The 23,797-nt window shown below is 43.0% G+C and overlaps 1 protein-coding gene across 6 annotated transcripts in view; it reads left to right on the forward strand.

Annotated features, from left to right (window-relative positions):
• The window catches only part of COL4A5 (collagen type IV alpha 5 chain), an 89,046-nt gene that overhangs the window by 19,400 nt on the left and 45,849 nt on the right, over positions 1 to 23,797 (forward strand). For 5 of the 6 annotated variants that reach the window (XM_042479333.1, XM_042479335.1, XM_042479336.1 and 2 more), the window contains exons 2-11: positions 12,770 to 12,829; positions 16,741 to 16,830; positions 18,053 to 18,097; positions 18,773 to 18,817; positions 18,943 to 19,005; positions 19,758 to 19,811; positions 20,877 to 20,903; positions 21,398 to 21,478; positions 22,101 to 22,163; positions 23,453 to 23,488. In XM_042479333.1, the coding sequence (XP_042335267.1) occupies positions 12,770 to 12,829; positions 16,741 to 16,830; positions 18,053 to 18,097; positions 18,773 to 18,817; positions 18,943 to 19,005; positions 19,758 to 19,811; positions 20,877 to 20,903; positions 21,398 to 21,478; positions 22,101 to 22,163; positions 23,453 to 23,488 (564 nt within the window). Of the gene's footprint in view, positions 1 to 12,769; positions 12,830 to 16,740; positions 16,831 to 18,052; positions 18,098 to 18,772; positions 18,818 to 18,942; positions 19,006 to 19,757; positions 19,812 to 20,876; positions 20,904 to 21,397; positions 21,479 to 22,100; positions 22,164 to 23,452; positions 23,489 to 23,797 lie in introns of those variants that run through there. The other variant, XM_042479339.1, reaches the window with a different exon arrangement.

The raw sequence follows: 23,797 nt of genomic DNA on the forward strand, positions 1-23,797 counted from the left end.
GTGTGTCTTTTTAAAAGGGAGAAATAGAGATAAAATCTTAAATGCTACTTGTGTTCTGGTTGAAACAGTCAGGTGCTTGGCGTTCTCTTAGGCTACGTCTGTGCACCACTATTCCAATTATGCTTTTTATAGCTTTGGGTTGCATTGCATGCGGTGTGTGTCATCCGCACTTTCCTACTTTTGTCCTATATATGGCATGCAATCATTACTTTTTATTACTGTACTTTTTTGCTCCATGTATGGACTAATACTGGAGGCATGTGGCTGTTACCTAGGATGGAGTGTTATTTTTTTCTACCTATGCCTGCATTTTGTATATTTATGTCCCTCCTTTCCTCCAATGGCTTTCATCCCTATAATAGCTCTTTGGGTTAGATCAGGCCCAAGAGAACCCAGTGTTGCCAAAGGTGAGTTTCATGACTAAATGAGTTTTTTCTTAACCTGGGTGTCCCAAGTTTGGATTCATACAAAGAAAAAAATATCTGAAAGTATTCAGAAGTTCTAGTTCTTTTGGTTTTGAATTTACCTGCATACAGGTATTTCCAGGTTTCCGTCCAAACTCTTCTTTGCCATGTCTTGAGTTTCCCTTACTCCCTTCTGTTCTTCCTCCTCTCTCTCCAATGGATCATCTGTCACTTTCAGAATCAAGACAACATTTAAGAAATTGGTTTTCACAAATTTCCACCAAGCCATCATCATCATCATCATCATCATCATCATCATCATCATCATCACCGGGGACTTATAGTACAAGTGGTAATTGCTTTAGCAATATTACACTAGTTAAACATTCCTTTTTCCATCTCTTGATGTCTCATGGATCTGTGGGTGCATCCGCACTGTGGAAATAATGCAGCTTGACAGCACTTTTAAATGCTATAGCTCCATCCTATGGAATCTGAGGTTTGTAGTTTCATGAGGTCTTTAGCCTTCTCTGCCAAAGAATGATGGCGCCTCACAAAACTACCAATCCCAGGATTCTGTAGGACAGAGTCAGGGCACTTAAAATGGTGTCAAACTGCATTATTTCTCCAGTGTAGATGCACCCTGTGTCCTGGAAACAGAAGCTGTGTTTACCTGACGGAGGGTACTGTAACAAAATCCCAACGGCCTACTATATGTGCAGTCAGCCCTCCTTATCCATGGATTGTTTTAATCCATGAATTCAAGCATCCACAGCTTGAAAATATTCCAAAAAGTATAAATTCCAAATAGCAAAGCTTGATTCTCTTCCCCCCCCCATTTTATATAAGGGATACCATTCGACTATGCTGTTGTATTTAATGGGACTTGAGCACCCATGGATTTTGTTATCTACGGAGGACCCTGGAACCAAACCCCAGTGGATACCAAGGGCCCACTGTATAATTCTCATGGCTAGACAAAGTGTTGAAATAAAGACTTGTACTGACTGGAAAGAACGAGGAGTTCTTCCTTTCCTATTGTCAGGTGTTAGAAATGTCTGTCCCGAAGCTAGTCCTGGGCCATCTGCGCAACGTTGGTGCTGAAAATATGGGTGGTGATGTTGTACCAGATGATCACAAAATCTTCCAGACATGCAGCTGGGAGATCGAAATCTTTGTTTTCTCTCCCATTCTACTTGCTTCCCATTTGCAAACATCAAGCAACCCTTGTGCTCTAGAAAGCGGAAAGTCAACCCTTAATGGGTACCATCTGGATTCTTACTAGGCCTGTCTCAGGAGGCCAGTAATTTAAAGACTTGTAAGTCGATGCTTAAGTAAAACTGTAGATTTCCTGAAAAGCAAAGGTAGTCTGACGCTAACTACTGAAAAGCAAATCCCAACTGCATTCGTGTCAAGATGCTGAGCTGAGTAAATCATAACCAAAGGGAAGATTAGTCTTCAGCCATCCGTAGAGCAGTTATTTCATGGAGGTCAAAATACAGTCTTTCATTCAGGAGGATAGGTTTGTGGGGGATCTTTTTCGGAACAGAATCACTAAATCACACAGGAGCTATTTTACTTTTTAAATGTTGATTTCCCCCCCTCAGGTTTTGGTCCAGATTTCTACCCCTACAAATAACTGGAATACAACTCTTCAAGTCGTTTCTGACCCTAAAGTGAACCTTTCATTGGCAGTAATAATTCAGAGTGGGTTAGCCATTGCCTTCCTCTGAGGCTGAGAGAGTGTGACTTGCTCAAAGTCAACCAATGGGTTTCCGTGGCTGAGTGGGAATTCGAACCCTGGTCTCTACAGTTATAATGCTATACTTGAACCACTACACCGCACTGGCTCTCCAATAAAAGTCTGGCTGAGCACATGGAATTGCAATGTAATTGCTTCCCCTCCCTCTATAAAAGAAGAAAAACCCTATTAGATCATTGTGGGTGTATCTACCTCCTTTCATTTCATATCTGAAGATTGCTGAAGATTGAGTAGCCTTGCTGGCAAGTTCCCTGCTCTTGTTTTTCCTCTAGAGAGGGAAACCAGAGAGAAGAAAAGCTAGCCTCCAAATGGCTCCAGAGTGATAGTAGTTGAGTTGTTTTGGAGATGAAGTATTTCTCATGTAGGCGAGGAAAATCAGACAGTAACCGACAGTATTTCAGATAGTGAGAAATACTATATTGCCAGCCTTTCTGTACCCAGCCTGGGGTATTTTACATGGGTGAAAATCCCATCAACCCAAACCAATTCTTTGAAATGTGCTATAGCCACTTGTCCATAAATATGGTTATGTTTTACTGCGGGTGCCATCTATGCGGGCAATATATTCTTGCGTGCATCTGCTCTGAGATATAGCTCCATCTTTTAGAGGCACCTTTGAGACTAACTGAAAGAAAGAAATTGGCAGCACAAGCTTTTGTAGACTTCGGTCGACTTCCTCGGATGCATACCAAGAGGTATGTGCGTTGAAAGTGGAAGGTTTTGTTCCAATGTGAAGGCAAAGGCTTTCATGGCCAGCATCCATAGTTTTTTGTAGGTTTTTTGGGCTATGCAGCCATATTCTAGAAGAGTTTATTCCTGACATTTTGCCAGCATCTGTGGCTGGCACCTTCGGAGAATGAAGATGGCATTTCACAGGTGTAGAGGGAATACAGCCCTGCTCTCTGTCTCTTGGCAATCCCCCCGGTGACCTATTGAACTACGCTTATTTCCATAGAAGATGGCCTCCAAATAATTGGATGTCTTCGGGTTTCTTTGACCCTGCGCACCGTTGCCTGCGCCGAGATGAAAAAGATGGCCAGACGGAATTGCAGCTGCTAGTATTGCAACCCAAAAGAAGAGCCGAGTGCGGTGGGGGCATCCTCTGCAAGTCCGGACAGATCGGGCATTGTGCAGACTTCAAAGGGACAGGGGTGCTGCAAAGAGGGAAAGAAACCTTTGCTACGTAATTTAACCTTAAAAAAAAACGATGCCAGACTAAAAGAGTTTTCCCACTGAGAAGATGGACTTAAGACATAAAGAAAGACCAAGCCATGAAATGTTTGCTTGGAAGGGTTTATAAGGCAAGATAATAGGGTGAGAGAGACTGAGGGCCAATTGCACTCCATGGTGCAGAATAGTTTTGCCCCTGGGTTAAGAGGAGGAGGTGTCCTCAGAAATGGGCAAATGGCTGAAAAATGTTTTATCTCTAGTTTGGGGTGTGTGTGTGTGTGTGTGTGTGTGTGTGTGTGTGTATATATACACACGCTGTATGACCCATGAGTATCTCTGTCTCTGCAGCGTAGCAGGAAATCTGTATTGGGAGAAACTGTTCCAAGGCACCTGGAGACTGGAAAAACTCTGGACCAGGAAAGCACATCTACTCTGCTCACTAACCTTCCTACTATACTGCAGACACACAGATATTTATGGGTGACACTGTGTGTGTGTGTGTGTGTGTGTGTGTGTGTGTGTGTGTGTACATACGTACATACACACACCCCACTCTCTTCCATGCCTCTCTGAAGATGCCAGCCACAGATGCTGGTGAAATGTCAGGGACAAACTCAGGCAGGTAACATTTGTTCTCTCCTTTTCCCTTGAGTCTCCCTTCATTTCCCAACTTATAACCAGGAGTATTGGAATAGCACTGGGTTGGATTTTGCAATCTTCACAAAAGTAGTCCTTTGTTTTTGCATCTCCTGAGGTTCATTGGGGAGGAGAAATGCAACTCGCTTTGAGAAATTTGCACATTCATGCCAGGCGTTTTGGAGAAATCAAAGTACATGCAATAGCGATGGAAAAAATATTTGCAATTATTCACAAACAGGTTGAAAAACAGGTTCCCTGACAGTTAGGAACCCCCACCAAGACCAGAGATAATTTTTCAGTTTTCTCCTCGTATTCATTATCCTTTAAGTATTGCACCGGAATCATGTTGCAAAGAAAAACAGGTGTGTTTTTTGCACACACACATTTTCAATGGTCCAAAACACACTGCAGAAATAATCCCGTTTGAGGCTGCTTTAACTGCCCTGGCTGAATGCTAGGGAATTCTGGGACTTGTAGTCTTGTGAGATATTTAGTGGCCTTTGTTGGAGAACTCTGGCATCACAATAAAGTATAATTCCCAGGATTCCCTGGCACTGAATCAGGGCAGTTAAAATGGTCTCAAACTAAATTATTTCTGCATTGTGTTTTGGACCTATGTAGACAATGGGTTTTTTTTCACGGAAAACATGTTTTTATGCAAGATGATACACTTTTGGATTCTTTCGGCATTCAGCTGCGCCGGAACAGCCTGCGTATCTGTAACTGTATATTAAACTTTTCATTAGCTCTCGCTCTTTCTCCATGTCAGAGCTGCTTTGCAAAATCTTTCCATTTCCTATGCATTCATGTCTGGGCAGGTGGGAAACCTCTCCAACAGGCTGCATTATCTGCCTTTGACCTGGAGAAAAGACCTGCCTTTAGCCAGGAAACTGCGCAGCTGCGGAGCTGAATCCCAGACAGCTGGCTTCCCCGAAGTAGCGGCGGCGGTGGCGGCAAGGACTAATACAAAATATTTGCTTTGTGTCTTTTGCAAGTGAAATGAATCCACATCGATCCAGTCTAGGCAGAATATTAAACTGGGGTGGGCATTGGAGGATGGTCTGGGGGCCAATTTTTCACATGTATAACCAAAATGTAAAGAATAATTTATTGCAATAACCAGGCGTCCACTTGAGCATTTGCAAAATGGCTATTGTATTTGTTTATTATTTATTAGAATATTTATCTCCTCTCCTCTATCCAGCATGTTGCCATGGCAGTTAAAGTGGAACCATAGTGCTTTAATTGTATGCTGTGAAAGGGCCACTGGAACAGATGTGACAATCCTCAAACTCCAGTCTTTCTTTGCAAACTTACCTGGATGTGAATCAAGTTGTATTCACTGGGACGTGTTTTAGCAACAATGATCCAACAGCTGGTGAATGCTGGTGGATATCCCTTGTCTGTTGTTGTTCACCTTGAGGGATAGAAAGAATATTCATAATTATTTGTTCCCAAGTGAGAAATAAAAAAAATTCCCAATATTCTGTGGAGGGATATTCGAGTTTTTCCCATGCCGTGGGGTGAAAATTACCATGCTTATTCATCCTTGCAAGCATGGACAAAACAGTCAAGGATTTACATCACTGTTTTCTCAGGTTACTAAACCTTGAGGTTGAAGGTGCTTGCCTTCCATGGGGATCTGCCAGGACTAGGCATATCTGCTGAATTGCATGATCTCCAACCTTGCTTTATGGATACTCCTGTAGCACAATGGTACCCAAAAGTGATACAAGGGGGAGAAGAGAAGAAAGTAAGAAGCAATAAAAATAATAGTAGGCAGGAGAGACTTGGAAAGAAAGTTAAGATAAAGCTTTAGAGGTGAAGAGGCAAAGAGCGGTGTCTGAAATAAAGAAGTCAATTCAGCTCTGTCTAAGGAGACTTCTTGTTAGATCAGTGATGTCCAAACTCTGGCTCTCCAGGTGTTTTGGACTTCAGCTCCCAGAAGCCTCAGCCACCTTGGCTAATGGTCTGGGATTCTGGGAACTCAAGTCCAAAATGCCTGGAGGGCTAGAATCTGGACATCACTGCATTAGATGATCCAAGTCTCTCGGCAGTGTTCAACACATCTCAGGCCTTTTCTGCATTTGCCCCCTTCCGCAGATGCTTAGAGAGTGGTTCTCAACCTCTGGTCCTCTAAAAGTTTTTGACTTCATCTCCCAGATTCCCTCATCATTGGCCATGCTGGCAAAGGCTTCTGGGTGCTGAAGTCCAAAACAGTTGGAGGCTTAAAGGTTGAGAACCTCTGGCTTAGAGCCTTAAGAGCCCATGTTCCCAGGTCTCCTGCCTCTGTTGGCAATTGTGCAGCACACTCTTCCCTTGTAGATTCATGGAGCCAACTAGTCTCTCAAACACTTGAGGAAATAGATCTGTTGTTGAAAGGGGGTTGCGTTTGGTATGACTGCTTCAGTTTTGCCTATGCAGAATATTTTTTATAAGAGAGAGAAAAAGATGTCCAGAAATATCTTTCTGAGCTTGTTTTCTACCTCACTGTGACTTCGGGAGTGAACTGGTGGCCTTACTAGCTTTATTCTTGGAGATCATTTGGAGTGGTTGAATTCTGATAACCTTTTAGTAAGTCTTTCCAGTGAGCTTTGGCACCGTGATCAGAGATCCAGCCATGCAGACCTTGGCATGAGCCATGTTCCCAGGACCTCAGTTGCGTCGGTGTTCTCCCAGAACTCACAGATGGATTTTTCAGTGGGAGGTTGCTGGTCTTCTTCCCAGTATCAATGTTGTGGGGACTGTTTTATGCTTGTTTCATTTCTCAGTATATGTAAGGCTGCTAGGGTAGCAATGGTCCAAAACACACTGCAGAAATAATCTAGTTTGAGACCTCTTTAACAGCCTTGGCTCAATGCTAGGGAATCCTGGGAACTGTAGTTTATTATGGCCCCAGAGCTCTCCGACTAAGAAGGCTGAATGTCTTACAAAACTACAGTCTCCACAATCCCCTAACATTGAGCCAGTCCAGTTAAAGTGGTCTCAAACTGGATTGTTTCTGCGGTGTATTTTGGACCCATGTTGAAGTGCACAGAGATACATCCTGGATGATTGTAACAGTGACTAGACTGTCAGCCCAAGACATTTTTCCACTGGCGACAATGGACAAGATGGCATAAACCAACATACCTATGTCTTTCAGTATGAAATACAGTACTAGCGGTGCAACTTCTATAGCTGTGCAAAGAAAATATTGCTTAAGACAGGAGTGACATACCCTCTTCTTCTTCTTTTTAACTTGGAGGAGAAGTACCAATTTGGGGAGGAGGTTAGGATCAATTCCAGCAGCGGTGGGGCTAGGTTCCAGTGACTTCTCTGAGTAATATAGGATCAGGATTGCTGTGGGATTTGAAGCCTTACAATTTCTGGAACCACTTTAACCAGCAAGATCTCTTTGGTTCACCACCAAACCAAATGGCATGGCATCTTAATATGTAATAAGTCCCATGTTTGTTTGGTTAATGTGCTTGGTGGCTATGGAGGGGGAAAATACTGGTTGAGTTTCTGTGTCTTGAGGAGAGCCTTTCATCTCTTTTGCTCCATTGACAGAAGGAAATCTGTACAGCTCTATATAGCACCCACGGATCTGAGCTTAATGTCTGAGCAAAATGGCTTTCTTTTGAAGTGAACGGGAGAGTAAGTTAATGGTGTGTACACAAAGAAGAGCCCTTCAGGGTCTCCTTTGTGAGAGGAGGGGGAGGGATGGTTGCTTTTGACCTTCTTCAGATGAGAACGAATGCCGTGCACACCCCCGTTTGGGTGGCTGAATGGGGAGTCTTAAGAGCACTGGCCTGCAAAATCCCCTTCATCAGACTGTTGAGTGAGTCTTTGGAGAGGCAATTGGATAGAATCACAGGAATAAGGCTTTCGGTAAATATTTGAAGGATATCGTGCTTTTGGCTGCATACCACCGAGATTTTATATTGAGTACCAGGAGTGTAGAGTCTCCCTCACTTACACAGCCTTGGATCAGGAAACACTGGCTCCCTCCAGATGTTTTGGACATCTGGCTGCTATCAGTTCTCGTCCAGTACAGCCAGTGGAAAGGGAATGATTGATTGATTGATTGATTGAGAGTGGGCTCCCTATCTCCTGTCCTGTGGAGATGGATAAACACTCTAGCTATAGGGACTGTCTGGATTAATGTTCCCTCTTCAGAATTTGCAGCGACACCATTGGGATCAATCCGCCTTGCCCCAAATGATTCGATGCGCCAAAGTTTCTTGCAAGGCTTTTTGTGGGAAAGAAGAGCACCAGCCGTCCCTCTCTCTGTCTCAGGTTTTTGCAGCTGAAGCCTTTCCTCTCTCCTTCCTTCTTGGTGAGGCATGCGGTGATTTGCTTTGGCCAGGAACCAGGGCATTCCCGGTGCCAGCCAGGTAGGCAAGAGGTCATGCACCTCTTTGCACGATGTGATGGAAGTGGAAGACAGTGCAAGCACACAAGGGGTTTGGGAGTTGCAATGAGCTGGATTTGCCTCCTTGCTTGACTGATACCTAATTTAGTACAGAATGTTCTCTCTTTCGGCCTTAGTTTCCACTCCCTCCCCTTCTCCCTCCTCTCTTTCTCTTGCTCTCTTTTTTTAATCCTCTCAAAAGTTTGCAAACTTCAACTGTGCTCTGTTTGCATGTCTGTGAAAAGTACATAAAGATGGTATGCAAGCTGCAGAAAGTGGTCCTAAGAATAATTTCATAGTTTAAAAAAAAAGACAGAGAGAGAGATATCTCTAAAATTTAGTTTTCTAGAAGAGCGTTTCTGAAATTGGAAGGGAGTGACTTTCCACCTTCTAAAGACGGAGCATTGCTTGGGAAGGGGGATACTTTTTAATCCTTCTACTAGCTCAGAGGTGGAAAATCCCTAATCATTGGCCAATCTAGCTTTAGCTTCTGGGAGTTGAACTTCAAAATGCCTAGAGAAACAAAGTTTAGGAACCACTGTCCTAAAGGCACCAGATTTTGTCTGTTTTTGGAAGCTAAGCAGTGTCAGCCCTGGTTAGTACTTGGGAAGGGAGACTGCAGACAAATACCAGGTTGCTGTAGGCTACTTTTCAGAGGAAGGAACTGTCAAAACCACCTCTGAGTATTCTTTGCTTAAGTAAGCCCTATGAGATTCATGAGATCACAGTGAGTCAACAGGTGACATGAAGGTATATAGACATGCATCCAGCCTTTGCAAGAATTTTCAGCCCAAGAAGTCTAGTGGTTCTGCAGACTGCAAACACCAAGAGTCCATAGGATGTTGCCATGGCAGTTCAAGTGGAATCATAGTGCTAACATTGTGTAATATGGAAGGGTTCCTGGTCTACAAAAATGATACCATGATGGATCTTTGGATGGGGTCCCTCTGGAATCTGGAGCATGCTCACTGATGCTAGGTAATGCTCCCCGAGATGATTTCTACTGATGCATTGCCTAGCTAACCACTTAAAAGATGAATCTCTATAGTTTGATAATATAGATTGTGGTGTTCTTTTTTCTGTTTGTCCCCAAAGAAGTGGACGGCTTTTTAATGGGGACGTGAGACAACACCAAGTAACTTCTAGGTTTTATATTATATATGGGAGACGTCTTCCTATATCTGCTTTGTGCCATGGAGGATTAAACCACTTATCTGTAGAAACTCCTCTTGCATTCCTGCCTGGGAGTATTATAAAACTGTAGAGATAGGGAACAGCTACTCTCCTCCCAGCTAGGGATGCAGTAAAATTGCATATGAAGTTAATGCATGATCAGAATATTCATTTAACACCTCATGAGACTTTTGCACTGGAACAAAGCTTACTTTGCTTCAGAAATTCAAAGCTTGGATTTGCAACACTTGAGGTCCACTCCAGAGAAATAAAACACACACAAAACTGCATGTGACCCTGGGCAAATCAGACTCCGTCAGCCTTGGAAAGAAGGCAATGGAGATTCCACTTTGAACAAATCCTTGCCAAGGAAAACCTAGGATACGGGCGCCATAAGTAGGCGTTGAATTGAAGGCACATAGCAGCAACAGTTATGCCATTCTTTAATGGCAAATGGGTCTAAGTCCTGAGCTATATGGCCTTCACTGCATCTGTGGGTGGTGAGTGCTTTGGTAGACGAAGGGAGAAACTTCATTGTGTATGTTGCTATTCAGTTGATTAGTAGTTAAGAAGTTAATTTTTAACTCTTTCCTGAGCTATGCTTTGTTGGAATGTGCCTCCTCTGCCATGGGTCGCAATGCTAAGAGTTAATAGCCGCACTGTTTTGCTGGTTGATTAATTACCTTTACGACCAACTAAAATGTGACTCCAGTTAGATAGTCCATTTTGTTTCTGTTAGTTAGCACTTGTCATCTCCAGTTTTCCTTTCTTAGAAGAAGCATCCTATCATTCTTCCCATGCTTTGGTGTATCGGCTTTGATGCACAGTCAGTTCATGCAAAATTGGAAACGTACCTTTTCTTAAAGGTAGTGTTCTTCACATGGAAATAGTATTCATTGTATGGAAATGCATGCAGTCTTTACAAACTATGCGCCCATGAATATCCCGGAAAAAATGTTGAATTATGCTAAATAATTTCACACAACATCGTGCAAAACCCACCATTAAAGTGGTCCAAAAGAAGCATTAATGCGTATCTTTTTACTTTCGGGATTTCAGCGACAATGCATTTCCGATACCACTTTATTTGCACAATTGCGTGCGATAATCATCTGTTCAATTACTCGCCCTTTTCGCTTTATTTGAGTGATGCTTTAATCTCTCTCTAATGCCGAAATTAGCCCCAGTGTGATAAACTCCTATGTATTGATATGAAAGATGTGGTATTGGAGAAGAGTTCTGTGGATACTGTGGATAGCTAAAAAGACAAACCAATGGCCACTGGAATCTCCCTGGAAGCCATGATGATTAAACCAAGGCTGTTGTACTTTGGCCACATCATGCAAAGGCACAACTCAATAGAAAAAGATTATAATACTAGGCAAAGTAGGAGGAAGCAGAAAGAGAGGAGGACCAATTACTAGATGGAGAAACTCAATAATTGAAGCCACAGTCCTGAGTCTGCAAGACCTGAGCAGAGCTGTTGAGGATAAGGGTGTTTTGGAGATGGGTTGCCATGAATTGAGTCTGATTTGAAGGCAGTTAACAACAAGAAGAATAACAGCAAAACACACACATTCCCATCGCTCTTCCCTGCTGGAAGGGAAGGAGCTGCCCTGCAAAGTGGCAAGGCTCTATCACAGAGGAAAATGCACGTGCATCCTGCTACACTGTGCACTTGTTGCTGAACTTAGCTGTCACCACTGACTTTCAGTACTGGCAGGAAACTTGTCAGCAGTGTGCCCCTCAGCAGGGACTTAACCAGGATTTTGGGAAGGGGGAATCCAGATTATGTGCCACCATTTTTCATGATACAGGGGACCCTTGCTTTATGCGGTTGATCTGTTAACAGAATTAACAGAAGGGGGGTACAGGCCCCCCACCTTGGCTACGTCACTGCCCCAGGCATCCAGTGTGCCCACATGTCCCTGGGACTTAGTTCATCCTGGGAGTATAAAGTATGCAGTTCTGATCAGTTTAAATCTGATTTCTTGTCTACCATCACTTGCAGTCATGTCTGTCTGCAGTTTTGGACGGGTGGAAAAACTGAAGTAGAAAGAGTGCAGGCAATCCATTGCTAGATTTTCTCTTGACAGCAATACTAGTTTTGTGCATTCTGTCTGTGTGTAAGACATGTCTCTGACCTTGCCACTAAATTGATCTTTCATGCATGGATCAAGGTGGTTCTGTGTATCATATCTTTGCTGCTGTTCTTCTGGTACTAGTGTTATGATTGCATAATTGCTGAGGTATGGGAACATGTGGACTGTTGGACTGCAAGTCCCATCAGCCCTATCTAGAACGAACAGGTTTGAGGATTGATGGGAGCTGGAGTCCAGCAGCATCTGGAGGGACATTATGTACCTACTTCCAGCCCCACACTGTTTTTGTAATCATAGAATCCTAGAGTTGGAAGAGACCACAAGGGCCATCCAATGCAACCCCTGCCATGCAGGAACTCTCAGTCAAAGCATACCTGACAGATGGCCATCTTGTTGGGGCTGATTGGTTATTCTGCAAATATTGTACTTCACGGAAAAGACGTTGTACTATTCCTGAAATAATTGTATGTGAGTTGGTTTGACGTTGTTGTATGTTCCTTCATGGTATTTCATTGTGGCCTGTTTTCATTCATAATACTTTATGGGATGCCATTCTTGCTGGTATGTCAAGGTGGAGAAGCTTTTGGCCCTCCAGATTTATTGGACTACTGCTCCCAGAATCCCATAACATTGTACATGCTGGGTGGGTCTGATGGGACTTTAGCAAAGTGTCAATGAAATCTAATTCACTTCTTGATGTCTGAAATCCTCAGCACCAAGGCCACATTGGAATGTGAATGTTGCCTTTCAGATTTGCATGGCAAAAGTGCATTTGTGGCCTGGATGAACAGGAGAGGAGAAGTTAATTCCTTACTTGCCCTCCAAACTGGATGGAGTCTGAGCAACTGCATCTCAGCAGTGAGCAGAAAGTGCCACCTACTGGCCAGAGTTCTTACTGCAGAAATGCCTTAAAATACAAGACCGAGAGCCTCATGCAGGAGTTACCCAGTCAATCCTAACATCTTAAATAGAGTTAATTACTTTAAAAGATGTATTTTATTCCAAATGGATAGATACACTTAATAATATTCATAAGCCTTCGGAAGGAAGAAGCAGTGTGTATTGTCTCTCTCTTTTCAAAGTTAAATGAGTCTCACTTTGCTGGTTTTATCCTTTTGCCTAGGCTTGCCATGGATGTTCTTCAGGATCCAAATGCGACTGTAGTGGACAAAAAGGAGAAAAGGTAAGCAGAGAAGCATATTAGTTCCCATCCACTTCCATTGCAACCATGGTCTGCTGTGGCAACCATGCTGCAAATCATTAGTTTATGTAGTCTCTTTCTTGGGGTGCATCTGCACTGTGGAAATAATGCAGTTTGACCCCACTTTAATTGCCGTTTCTCCATCCCACAGAACCCTGGGATTTGTAGTTTTGTGAGGCACCAGTACTCTTTAGCAGAGAAGGCTAAAGGCCTTCTAAAATTGCAAATTGCAGGATTCTATAGGATGAAGCGTTTAAAGTGCGGTCAAACTGCAATATTTCTATAGTGCAGATGCCGCCTTTGTAACCTTTGAAGGAAATCCCCTTTCCACAATGCCTTACATCACCAGGGCAACACAACAAACAAGTTAATAGGATAATCTCTAATAGAGTAGATATTAAATTGTCAATAGCACTAGTACACAAACAGAGTAGGTCAACTGAAATTCCAAGCTAAACCATTGCTTAAGGGCATTCAGGGTTTGTGATTTGAATTTAAATTTGCAGAAGTATTACAGTCAGCTCTCCAGATTCATGGATATTTTTATCTGCAGATTCAAGCATCTGTGGTTTGAAAATGTTGTTTAAAACGTATGCATTCCAAAAAGCAAACTTTGATTTTGCCATTTTATATAAGGGATAGCATTTTACTCTGCTGTTGTATTGAATGGGACTTGAGCATCCATGGATTTTGTTATCCTGGAATCAAACCCCAGCGGACCCCAAGGGCCCACTGCATTTCGTCCCTTGCTAGTTTTTAAACTCAAAGTTTCCGTAGCAAGCCGTGTGAATAGGGCCAGGCTTTGCACAATGGCATGTTCCGCGATGCCTTTCATAGAAACTGCCCTGGAAGGGTCACGCCTTTCTCTCCAGGTGGCTGAGATGAATGAGATCATCTTTTGGCAAATGCGCTTGCCAAGGGTTCATTGTACACATATGTGTGCCTGAGCCTGAAGGCTTAGTCTCTTTGGCACAGAAGAAAGGTTAAGCGAGGTTACGTATGTGTTCGAATACGATCCTCTATTGTCGCAATGACGGAGTGTGGGTTTGTTTTTGTTTTTAACCAGAGTGATGCATAGTTTGAAGGAAAGAGCTGGAGCTGGCCTCTCGCTTGGACAATATTACAGTTTAGGCCCAAGATATCTGATAGACTATATATCCCAACATCATCCTGCCTGGACCTGAGATCCACAGGATAGGCCCTTCTCTAGGTCCTGCCAGCGATGTAGATTCAAGTCTGTTGACTCAGACACAAGTCACCTCCATGACTTGACTTGGCACAAATGACACACTGACTTGACTTGACTTGAGGCTTGTATATTTTCCATAACCAACTTGCAAGTGCCATTCACTTCAAGCAGCAGGCAAGACTTGCCCCCAGAGCATGGGGCGCGTTTCTCAGAAGGGAACAGCAAATATTCTGCTTTAGTCAGGCCTCACCTGGAATACTGTGTTCATTTCAGGGCAGAACAATTCAAAAGGGTGTTGACATTTTACTGTGCTATTGTATATAATGGGATTTGAGCATCCATGGATCTTGGCATCCACACCGGGTCTTGGAACCAAACCCCAGATAATACCAAGGGCCCACTGTAATGGTAGTAGAGTGGTCTGTCCACATAAGACAACATCTTTGGTTGATATTTGGCAACAAAAGGGTTGCTCCTCCCTTACATCAGGCTTTCCTCATGCCAGGCTTATGTTCCTTTGGGGCACAGATTGTCCTCTTTCTCTTTTGCTGCAGCTGCTCAACATGCCAAATACACAAGAAGAAATCAGGGCTGGACACTCTTCCATTGCTTCATTGGGATCAAAAGCACACACGCCCCACGTACATCTGCTGCGTCTCTAATCCCTTTGCAAATGTATCGGTGCTCCATGATGGAGAACATCTGTCTCACAAGGGCTGCTGTTCTACGTGACACTGAACAGTCCCCACCTGGTCTCCGTGACCTTAGTTTTCGAAAGAGCTTGCCAGTGGTTCAGCTTGTTCCCATCCACCCTCTTTATTTCCCAACAAATAAATCTTTCAAGACAGGTTTAAGGCATTTGAGAGCTGATCTGCGCTTCCCTCACATGAAGGAAAGTATTACATTGTATGATGGATCTGAACAGTGGTGGCTGGTGACCATGCTGTTAGTGGGATGGTAAATCTGCTCCAGATTTTAAATCAGAGTTTAAAGGAGCTATCTGTGGGTGCATCTACATTGTAGAAATAATGCAGTTTGACCCCACGTTAACAGCCATGGCTCCATAGTACAAAATCTTGGGATTTGAAGTTTGGCACGGCACCAGAGAAGGCTAAAGAAAAACTACCAATCCCAGGATTCCATGGGATGGCGCTACTACAGTCAAAATAGTGTCAAGCTGCATTATCTCTACAGTGCAGATGCACCCCATGATAATAATAATTAATAATAATTTGTTTTATTTATATACCGCTATTCCAAAGATCATAGCGGTGAACAGCAAGTAAGCTAATTAGCAAGTAAGCTAATGATGCTGAACTCTAGACTGCAAAATAGGCTCAACACCTTAGACACCACCTTTAAATTTAGTTTAAAACCTAGGATGGATTCACCATCCTAGTGATACAGAATATGCCAGCCATCATAGTGTGAGATGTGGAGACTGAATTGTAGCTATCCTATGTTTTAGCTAGTGTTTGCCTCAGATTACAGAAGAGGGCAATTCGGATGCCTCCAGCTAAAACAACCAACCTGCCTCATTCATGGACCATTTCTTTTATAGAGGGTTCAAATGATGGTGTCTTCCCTTGGCAACCTCATGTATTCACCCACTGTATTCCCTCCATCCATTTCATCAAAACAAAACTCACTAAGAAGGGGGAAAAGGTACATATCTACATAATGACTTTTACACTTTACTTTGTCATCAGAGATTCACATTCAAGTACTAGAAGCCCACTTGCCCCTATGTTTCCTTTGGAAGAGAAATACAGTGCATTATGGAATGTAGTAAGCCTGCATTTTGCTTCTGTTGCTTCTACAGTGCCTTGCAGAAGCATGTAATCCTCTCCACATTTTGTGGTTGTAACAACGAGGAATTGGAATTGTTTGTAGTTGGCAATGTTACCACTTGACGTGCGTGAGACACTCAACACCGTGAAGGTGCAAAATCTTCTCAGTGTAGCATACAAATCTAAGTAAACAAAAACACCCTGGCACTTGCTGCTTGCATAAGTATTATTCACCTCCTTTGTTGAGGCATGCCTAAGTAAGCGCTGGTGTTCCACGCTGCCTCCAGATGTCACATAAGTGTTTGGAAGTAGTCCACCTGTGTTGAATCCCAGTTACGCATGCTATTTATTTAAAAGTAATGTTTATTTGGAAGAATTGTAATGTGCCTTTTAGCTGCAAGAAACCTCAGTCAGATCAGAGATGTTCAGCGGAAGGAACCACAACTCCCACCCGGCAAAAAACTCAGTTCAGTGAATATTTTAAGGTGCTTGTTGGTCCCAGAATATTGAGACTCTATTAAAAAAAACAAACTTGGGAAGGGAGGGGAGAGTGAATAAGATACTTAGCTAGAGGTTGCTATGCTGGACCAGGCAGGTTGAAAAATGGAATGCAAAGGGAAGCAATATTCATTCGTCCATCCGTCTGTCCATCTGTTCGTTTACTGACTGTATACCCTGCCTTTCTCCCAGAATGGGATCCAAGGTGACTTATGCTCTTACAGACATCCCAGTAAAATAATTTCCACAGAAAGCTTTGAATGGCTTTGAATCTAAGATTCAAACCAAACATACCACACCAGGGAACGTTATTTAGAAAACCATAACAAAACTCATGTTGGAAACCTTGAGGAAAACACCGATTAAGACCATGAGTTGTAATAATGAGATTTCTTGCTTCTCTTGCATTGTTTCAGGGCGACAGAGGATTCCCGGGGTTAGAAGGGCAACCAGGTTTACCCGGATTTCCAGGACCAGAAGGACCACCTGGGCCAAGAGGCGAAAAAGTGAGTAACTCAGCGCAATGGCATTAGAAACCAGGCATCACTGTGGTCTGTGAAGGGGTCTTGAGTTTTGTGCAGAGCTAGCTCTGCTCTTGGGACCTTAGACAGTCGTGGTTGCTGTCTCCATCATGGAAACAGTACAACCAGAAATGGTGGCTCCATGATTGTTGGTTCAGCCATCTTGCCAGCACCTGGGGCATCCCCAAAAAGGCAGAGCTAGCTCTGTGGCCCAGTACATATCGGCCCTTTGCGGCATCATGGTGACATGCTAGGGTTGCCTCGGGGCAGTGCGTGCACATGCCCCGCAACCCTAGCATGTGATGAGGACATCGCAGTTGCACAGCACCATCTACACAGCACGCACAACTATGACATCGCAGCAGCGCAACATCCAAACAGCGCTGCGTAGCTGCGACATCATCGCGCCGTCCATTGTGATTTGCGGTGGTGCAACTGCGCCACAAAAAGGAGCCACTTCCGTGCGCTCCTTTCTTTTTTTGGCGCTCTGTACTGTGCCTGTGTTTCCTTTGCTACAACCTGTTGTATATTCACAAGTGGAGACCTGCAGAACCCGTATGAACTGATGTTTCTTGAATATCCCTGTTACGTGGGGGAACTGTTGCTTTGTAGCTCATGACATACATGAAGTAAGCTCTGTGAAAAAGATAGGTGGAATCCCTTTGGGACTCTGTGGCCTTGTCTACATGGGTGATTTACCCTGAATTGCCCTCAGGCTCACTGCATCCTGTTTCTATGATGCAGGACCAGCATCCCGAATCTGGTGCGAACTATAGTTTGTGAATCACCAGCACTTTTTGGCAGCGAAGGTTAAAGACCTTGTAACACAACACTACAAATCCCAGGCTTCCAGAGGATGAGCTACAGCACTTAAGCTGCATTATTTCTACAGAGTAGATGCACCCAGAGAGTGCAAAAAATTCCTGGGTCTGTAAAATTGCTCCCACCAACTTGAATTTCATGTGCACCTCATTTTCTGTGGAATTGGCCCAGCAAACCCAGAAACCTGTGTGCGCTAGCGGAAACAAAACCACATGATTTTCTTTCAAAGTGATGGTAAAAGGGGGAGTCTTCACATCTCAGGTTAATGGACAAAATGGCTTTGGTTGTTTGCTGTTAAAGTAAGCTTTTCCCATTCGTATTAATAATGCCATCCATTTCTTTCTTTTACCACTTTCTCCACCCCTGCTGGCATGTGTTTTTGTAGGGAGATGATGGACTTCCAGGACCAGGTGGACCCAAAGGAATTAGAGTAAGTGGCATTCTCTATTTCCTGGAATATGATTCTGGGAGGTGGGGCAATCCAAGAATGTGAGATTTCTTCCCATGCTTTTAAACCTATTCAATGTCAAACTTGTTCAGGGATGGATCCTATGACCCATGGGCAGCATATCCATACCCACCAGCTGTTTTTATGCCCCCTACCATGGCCATTGGCATCACCACAAATAATATTCCACCATTCTGTGGCAAAACCCTCCTTTCTGTGGCAGTTTCCTCCTTTCATTCTGCAACGAAAAGGAGACACTCAACCCTATCAGTCTACAGGGCTCTATGATACAAAATGACACCCCTGGCACCCATAGAGAACTGCCACAAATCTCTAGTAGCAATCTTTCTGAAAATGAAGAATTTAGTGTCAAAAAAGCAGTGGAAAATGTTTGGTCCAATATCACTAACTCCAAGCACTTTCAACATACAGTACAAGTTTTCATTCTCATATCTCAGACCCAAAATATCAAGGAGTAAATTTGCTTATGATCCTGTTGCTCCTTGTGCAACAATCTCAGCATTTCTTCTTCTGAAGTCCTTGCAGCCTAACTCAGCTCATTCTGAAGCCTGAGACAACAATTCTTTTCCTTGGCTTTTAAATATTATATGCCCTTCCCTTTCTCTCTAATCACAAATCTTAATTTCATATCTGCAGGGACCTCCAGGTCTACCTGGCTTTCCAGGAACACCAGGACTTCCTGTAAGTAGACTTCATTGCTGACATAACTGCAGAATTGTCCATCCTTTAACATACAGGTCATATGTACTGTATGCGTGAAATGCTTATCTGGATGTAGCTGTGCCACTTCTCCTTCTACCTTTCAGGGTCTGCCAGGTCAAGATGGGCCTCCAGGGCCTCCAGGAATCCCAGGATGCAACGGAACAAAGGTAGGACTGGTTCATGTTTGCAATAGTCTTGGAAACTGAATCATTTTTGGTCATGAGACTAGAAGGTGCTAAAAATGGCAGCAGCATGTGTAGCAGCTGGTACTAGCATTTATCTGTCGCAGGCGAGGAAGAGCTGCTTATTTCCAGATATTTTGCATTGTAAAAGCACAGGAGAAAGACAGAACATATACAAAGATGTCTCATAACAGCCAAATTATTTACAAAGTGAAAAATCCCACAAGTTCCCTTCCTCATTCTCTTAATTAAAAAATGCAAGGTAAATAACTAGAGAGTTGGCTTCCATTTCATGATACTTAAAATCTGCTGCTACATAAGGCTGCCTCACTTTTCCTCCTAGTAGCTGCATATTATTATGGAGTACTAGCTGCTTGTCCTCTCTTCTGGTTAGAATAATTTTTTCCATGTTCTCTGGAACAAGAACATGGCATGCGCAAGCTTTCCATCAATCTGTCATCTTCAGTGGTCAGATATAATGTTCCTTATCTCCATCAGCCTTTTCTGAATGTATCCTGTGAAGGCCAAGCAACTGTGGATTGCTGAGTATATAAAGCAATTCCTCTCTCCTGTATTTAGCTTACTCCTCAAATGTTATGTATGTGAGTTAGTTCCTGATATTTTGCAACATGGATTACTGCTTTGCTGCTTCTCTCCATTTAACAGAAGTATGCATTTAGATTTTAAGCTGTGTTTAAGTATACTGTACATTAAATTTCAATTTCTTTCTTCTCCAGGGTGAACGTGGCTTTCCTGGCAATGTAGGTTTTCCCGGTCTGCAAGGGCCCCCCGTAAGTATAAGGAACTCCCTTTTCCAGTTGTTACATTTGGATTTTGAATTGCAAGTTTTAGTGGCATTGACTTGTTATACAGTCCTTTTATGCATAACTTTTGATTATTATTATGTTTTAAAGAAAAGTGTTGTGACATAGCATTCTAGCATTGGTCTGGTTTTATACATGATGATCGGTCCTAGAACAGAACCTAGTTTATGGGGAATGGTTTAGCCTCTATATATCCAAAAATAAGTCTGATTCTGCAGGACTTCATTTGTTTGAAATCACGACACAGAGAGTTCCACATACTGTATATTGAATGGCACTACCAATGGAAATCAGCAAAGGGGCTATACTCATTTCTCTAATCATTATGGCAGTGTAATTGATTATGTATTAAATTCAAGATTATTGATTAGATCCATCATGCCTGGATCCCAGTGGCTGGTGAGAGACCCTCCTTCCATGTTCCAGTTGCCATTGCTGTGACTTCTGAGAGTAAAGATGAGCATCCAGCATGTGCTAGACTTACTTGCCTTCCCCGCTGCCATCCCCATTTCTTATAGTTTCGATACACTATAAGAGCTAATCAATAGAAACTTCACAGAGGTAGTATACATTCTAAATAAGAGGTCCATTAAAGACACTGAGAGATTCCCTCAATGAACCAGTACTTACAGTATGGAGAGCCAGTGTTATACTGGACTTAGAATATCAGACTAGGACTTGGAAGATCCCAGGTTTGGGCCTCAGTGCTCCATAAAGCTCACTGAGATGCCTTAGGCCAGTTACTGTCTGTTGCCTGGCCTACCTCACAGAGTTGTTGTGAAGAGTAAAAGCAAAGAAAAGGAAAGCAAATTGCCTGGAGCTTGTTGGAAGAAAGGGGAGATATAAATGCCAATATTGAATATCATCATCATCATCATCATCATCATCATCATCATCCAAATATTGAGCTTCTATAATAGCTGTTGACTGAATTGCATTCTTTGATTCAAGAGAGATACATTCTCACTGAATGGGCTACTCATAACTCTGTCTATCTTTCTTTCCCCCACCTCCATTTTTATTTAAATGCAGGGTCCTCCTGGCTTACCAGGAATGAAGGTAAATTTCATTTAAATATGCTGTTATTCTGCAAACGCTTTCTGCAAACGCTACTCTGCCCAAGTCTGTTAAATCTGGAATGTCTGAATGCTTTCACCCAAGATTTTAAGATGAAAATAAGTTGGAAACGACATGTAGACACACAGCAACAAACAAATATGTTTTAGCTTGCCAAGGTTTGAGGTGAGGACAAGAGTCATATCATTCTCCAGCTGATGGTAAGGAATGCTAACCATCATGGCTTGATGGTCTCCCATCCAAGTACCAACCAACCTGTTAAGTTTTCAAGATCAGATCTAGCACCCAATGCATTCATTGGGTCCATAAATGTTATCAATACGTTCATGTAAGGCAATGTTTAAATAAAAATTGGGAGCTTTTGTTTGTGTGTTAAAAATGGTTGCACCAGTATTACATGTGAACTGTATGATCTGTTTCTATAGAAATCTCATTGAGTGCCTTCTTAGTCCAATTTCTCTTCTTCTTTTTAAAAGGGAGAGCCAGGTGAAATTATATCGTCTATGCTTCCAGGACAGAAAGGCGACCCAGGATTCCCAGGCGTTCCAGGGATACCAGTAAGTTGACAGTCAGGAAACCTGTTTATCGATCTGTGAATGAATAACTGCAAATATTTATGATTATTTTTTTCCATCCGTAGTAGGATAGTATTATCAATTGTGAAATTAAACTAGGGGTTGGGGCCTCAAGATGTTGTTTGACTGTGAAACCAATGACCACTAGCAAATGATGAAGGATGGTTGGAATTGTAGTCCAAAAGCTGGAGGTCCACTATTTGGTCACTCAGTGTTAAACCAAAACTTTAAGGGAACTCCAATATCTGGTGGGGATATAAATATATGTCAGGCTTGGGGACATTTAGGAAGTCCCCACCATTGATGGACACAGCAGAAGGACAAAAGGAGATCCTAACATGGCTGGCAAAGGTGAAGGTAAGGGAAAGCCCTCAATCCAAGGTGGTAACAGAGGGATTTATAAAAGTCTTCACATTTGGTGGCAATGGAGAATCAGGCAGAGCTTTCGACCTGGTGGAAAAGTGGTGGGTTAATTGATGGCCCTCCCTATTGCCTAATGCTAATGCTAATGCTATAATACTTCCACACAAACACATATATTCTGTAGGTATTCTCATATCATGTTTTTGGACTCGGATGATCATTCCTTCTCTCCTTGTTACAGGGCCCGCCAGGTCCCATTGGCGCACTAGGTCCCATCGGTCCTCCTGGGCCACCAGGTTTGACGGTACATTTCCTTGATTTCCTCTGCATAACTTTTGCAATGATTAAGTCTTGCCCGATGAGAGTCTGAGCTTCTGCTCTGGAGTTTCTCCAGTGCTTTGCAGTAGAAGTGTACAGCATTCAGGGGCAGGGTTTGAGTAGAGGTGGGGCAAGATATTATAGCAGATTGAAAAATGTCCCTTGCATCCTGAACATGACAAGAGAAACCTTTGCGCTGTGAGCAGTAAGAGCAATGAGAGAGAATGAAACGGGGATTTCTGCTTGACATTTCTTTGATCCTGCTGCAAGGCGGGATTAAAGTATCTCGGCTCTTGGAAATGTTCTCCGGAGTGGAGATAGCTTAGTGCCCATGTGTGCAAGTTTCCCTATCAGTGGAACAGGTCCATGCTGTGGCAGATCAGGCTTATGGTACTGATGAACCAAGATGAGCCCCTCCAGGTAGCAAAGCCAACCTCTTTTAGGCCCTGTCTTGTTCCAGAATTGAGTGTGCTCCCAGGCCCGTCCAAGGTTTTTTTTTTAATGCTGAACCCTGGCATGCATTACTGTTACAGCATTAGCTTTAATGGTGGTGATACAACAGATGGTAGACAGCAGAAGAAAATCATTCTCGCTCTTGTGCTGATGGGTCCAGCCTCCCATTAATGGAGAATGGACTCCCAAGGCAAACAAAGAAAATCTAAGTGTCCCCTGACCCCAGTAGCTATGAGAAATGTTTAGGCCGTTAGCAACAAACATACATTTCCATAGTCAGTTTCTAGCTTCATATCTTTTTCCCAGCCTCAGACTGTGAACCAAATGTAAAAGGTATCCAACAAGATCACTAATACAATTGAACACTTTCATGCCACTGGGCAGCTGTTAACATTTGGCCATGAAACTAACAAGGATTCTAACTCCCATTTCTTTGGTGGCAGAGTCCCAGCTAGTGAGATGAGGCTGAGACTCAGAGGTCCTGCACCACAATGTATCCCTTATTCATTCAACAGCTGGGAAATGAAGCCTGGGTGGGTGGTAAACTTTTATGGAGGGCAGTGGGAGACAGATCCATAGCCCCTTGCCCTGTCCAAATACTTCATGGTTCAAGAAGTGTATATGCGTCTTGTTTTTGTGTGTAGTGCCAGCAACAGAACGAGGCTTCTTGCAATCACTACCTTAGTTTCATATCATGTCAGCAAAGTAGATAAGTCATTGCAAAATTATGCATCATGGCATCTGATGCAATATCTCATGCAAATTTTTTTTGGGGGGGGAGTGATTGTCTTGAAAAATCATGAGTGTGTATGTCATTTACAGGGTCCTCCTGGCCCACCAGGATTACCAGGCCCTAAGGTATAGTATTCTTTCTTTACTTTCATTAAGCTTTTTGGATTTTGTTGTGGTTGCTGTTATTACTATTCTTTTGGGCCTAGGCTAGAACCCATTTGTTTGCCTGGGCATTTATAAATGGTGCTGTAAATAATTTGTTCTGAATTTGTGGGGCTTTTTTGTCCCTATTGTCCACTCATGTGTTTTATTAGGTGTTTATTTATTGGATTGTTTCAGTATTGCTGTGATTGTTCAGTATTCCTATCCCTTGCCCTGGGATTTTTCTGGTGGGATATTGATGCAAGAAGTTGATGATGAAGACGATGATTACAA

Source organism: Sceloporus undulatus, chromosome 7 (assembly GCF_019175285.1).
Source record: "Sceloporus undulatus isolate JIND9_A2432 ecotype Alabama chromosome 7, SceUnd_v1.1, whole genome shotgun sequence".
Classification (NCBI taxonomy): Eukaryota; Metazoa; Chordata; class Lepidosauria; order Squamata; family Phrynosomatidae; genus Sceloporus; species Sceloporus undulatus.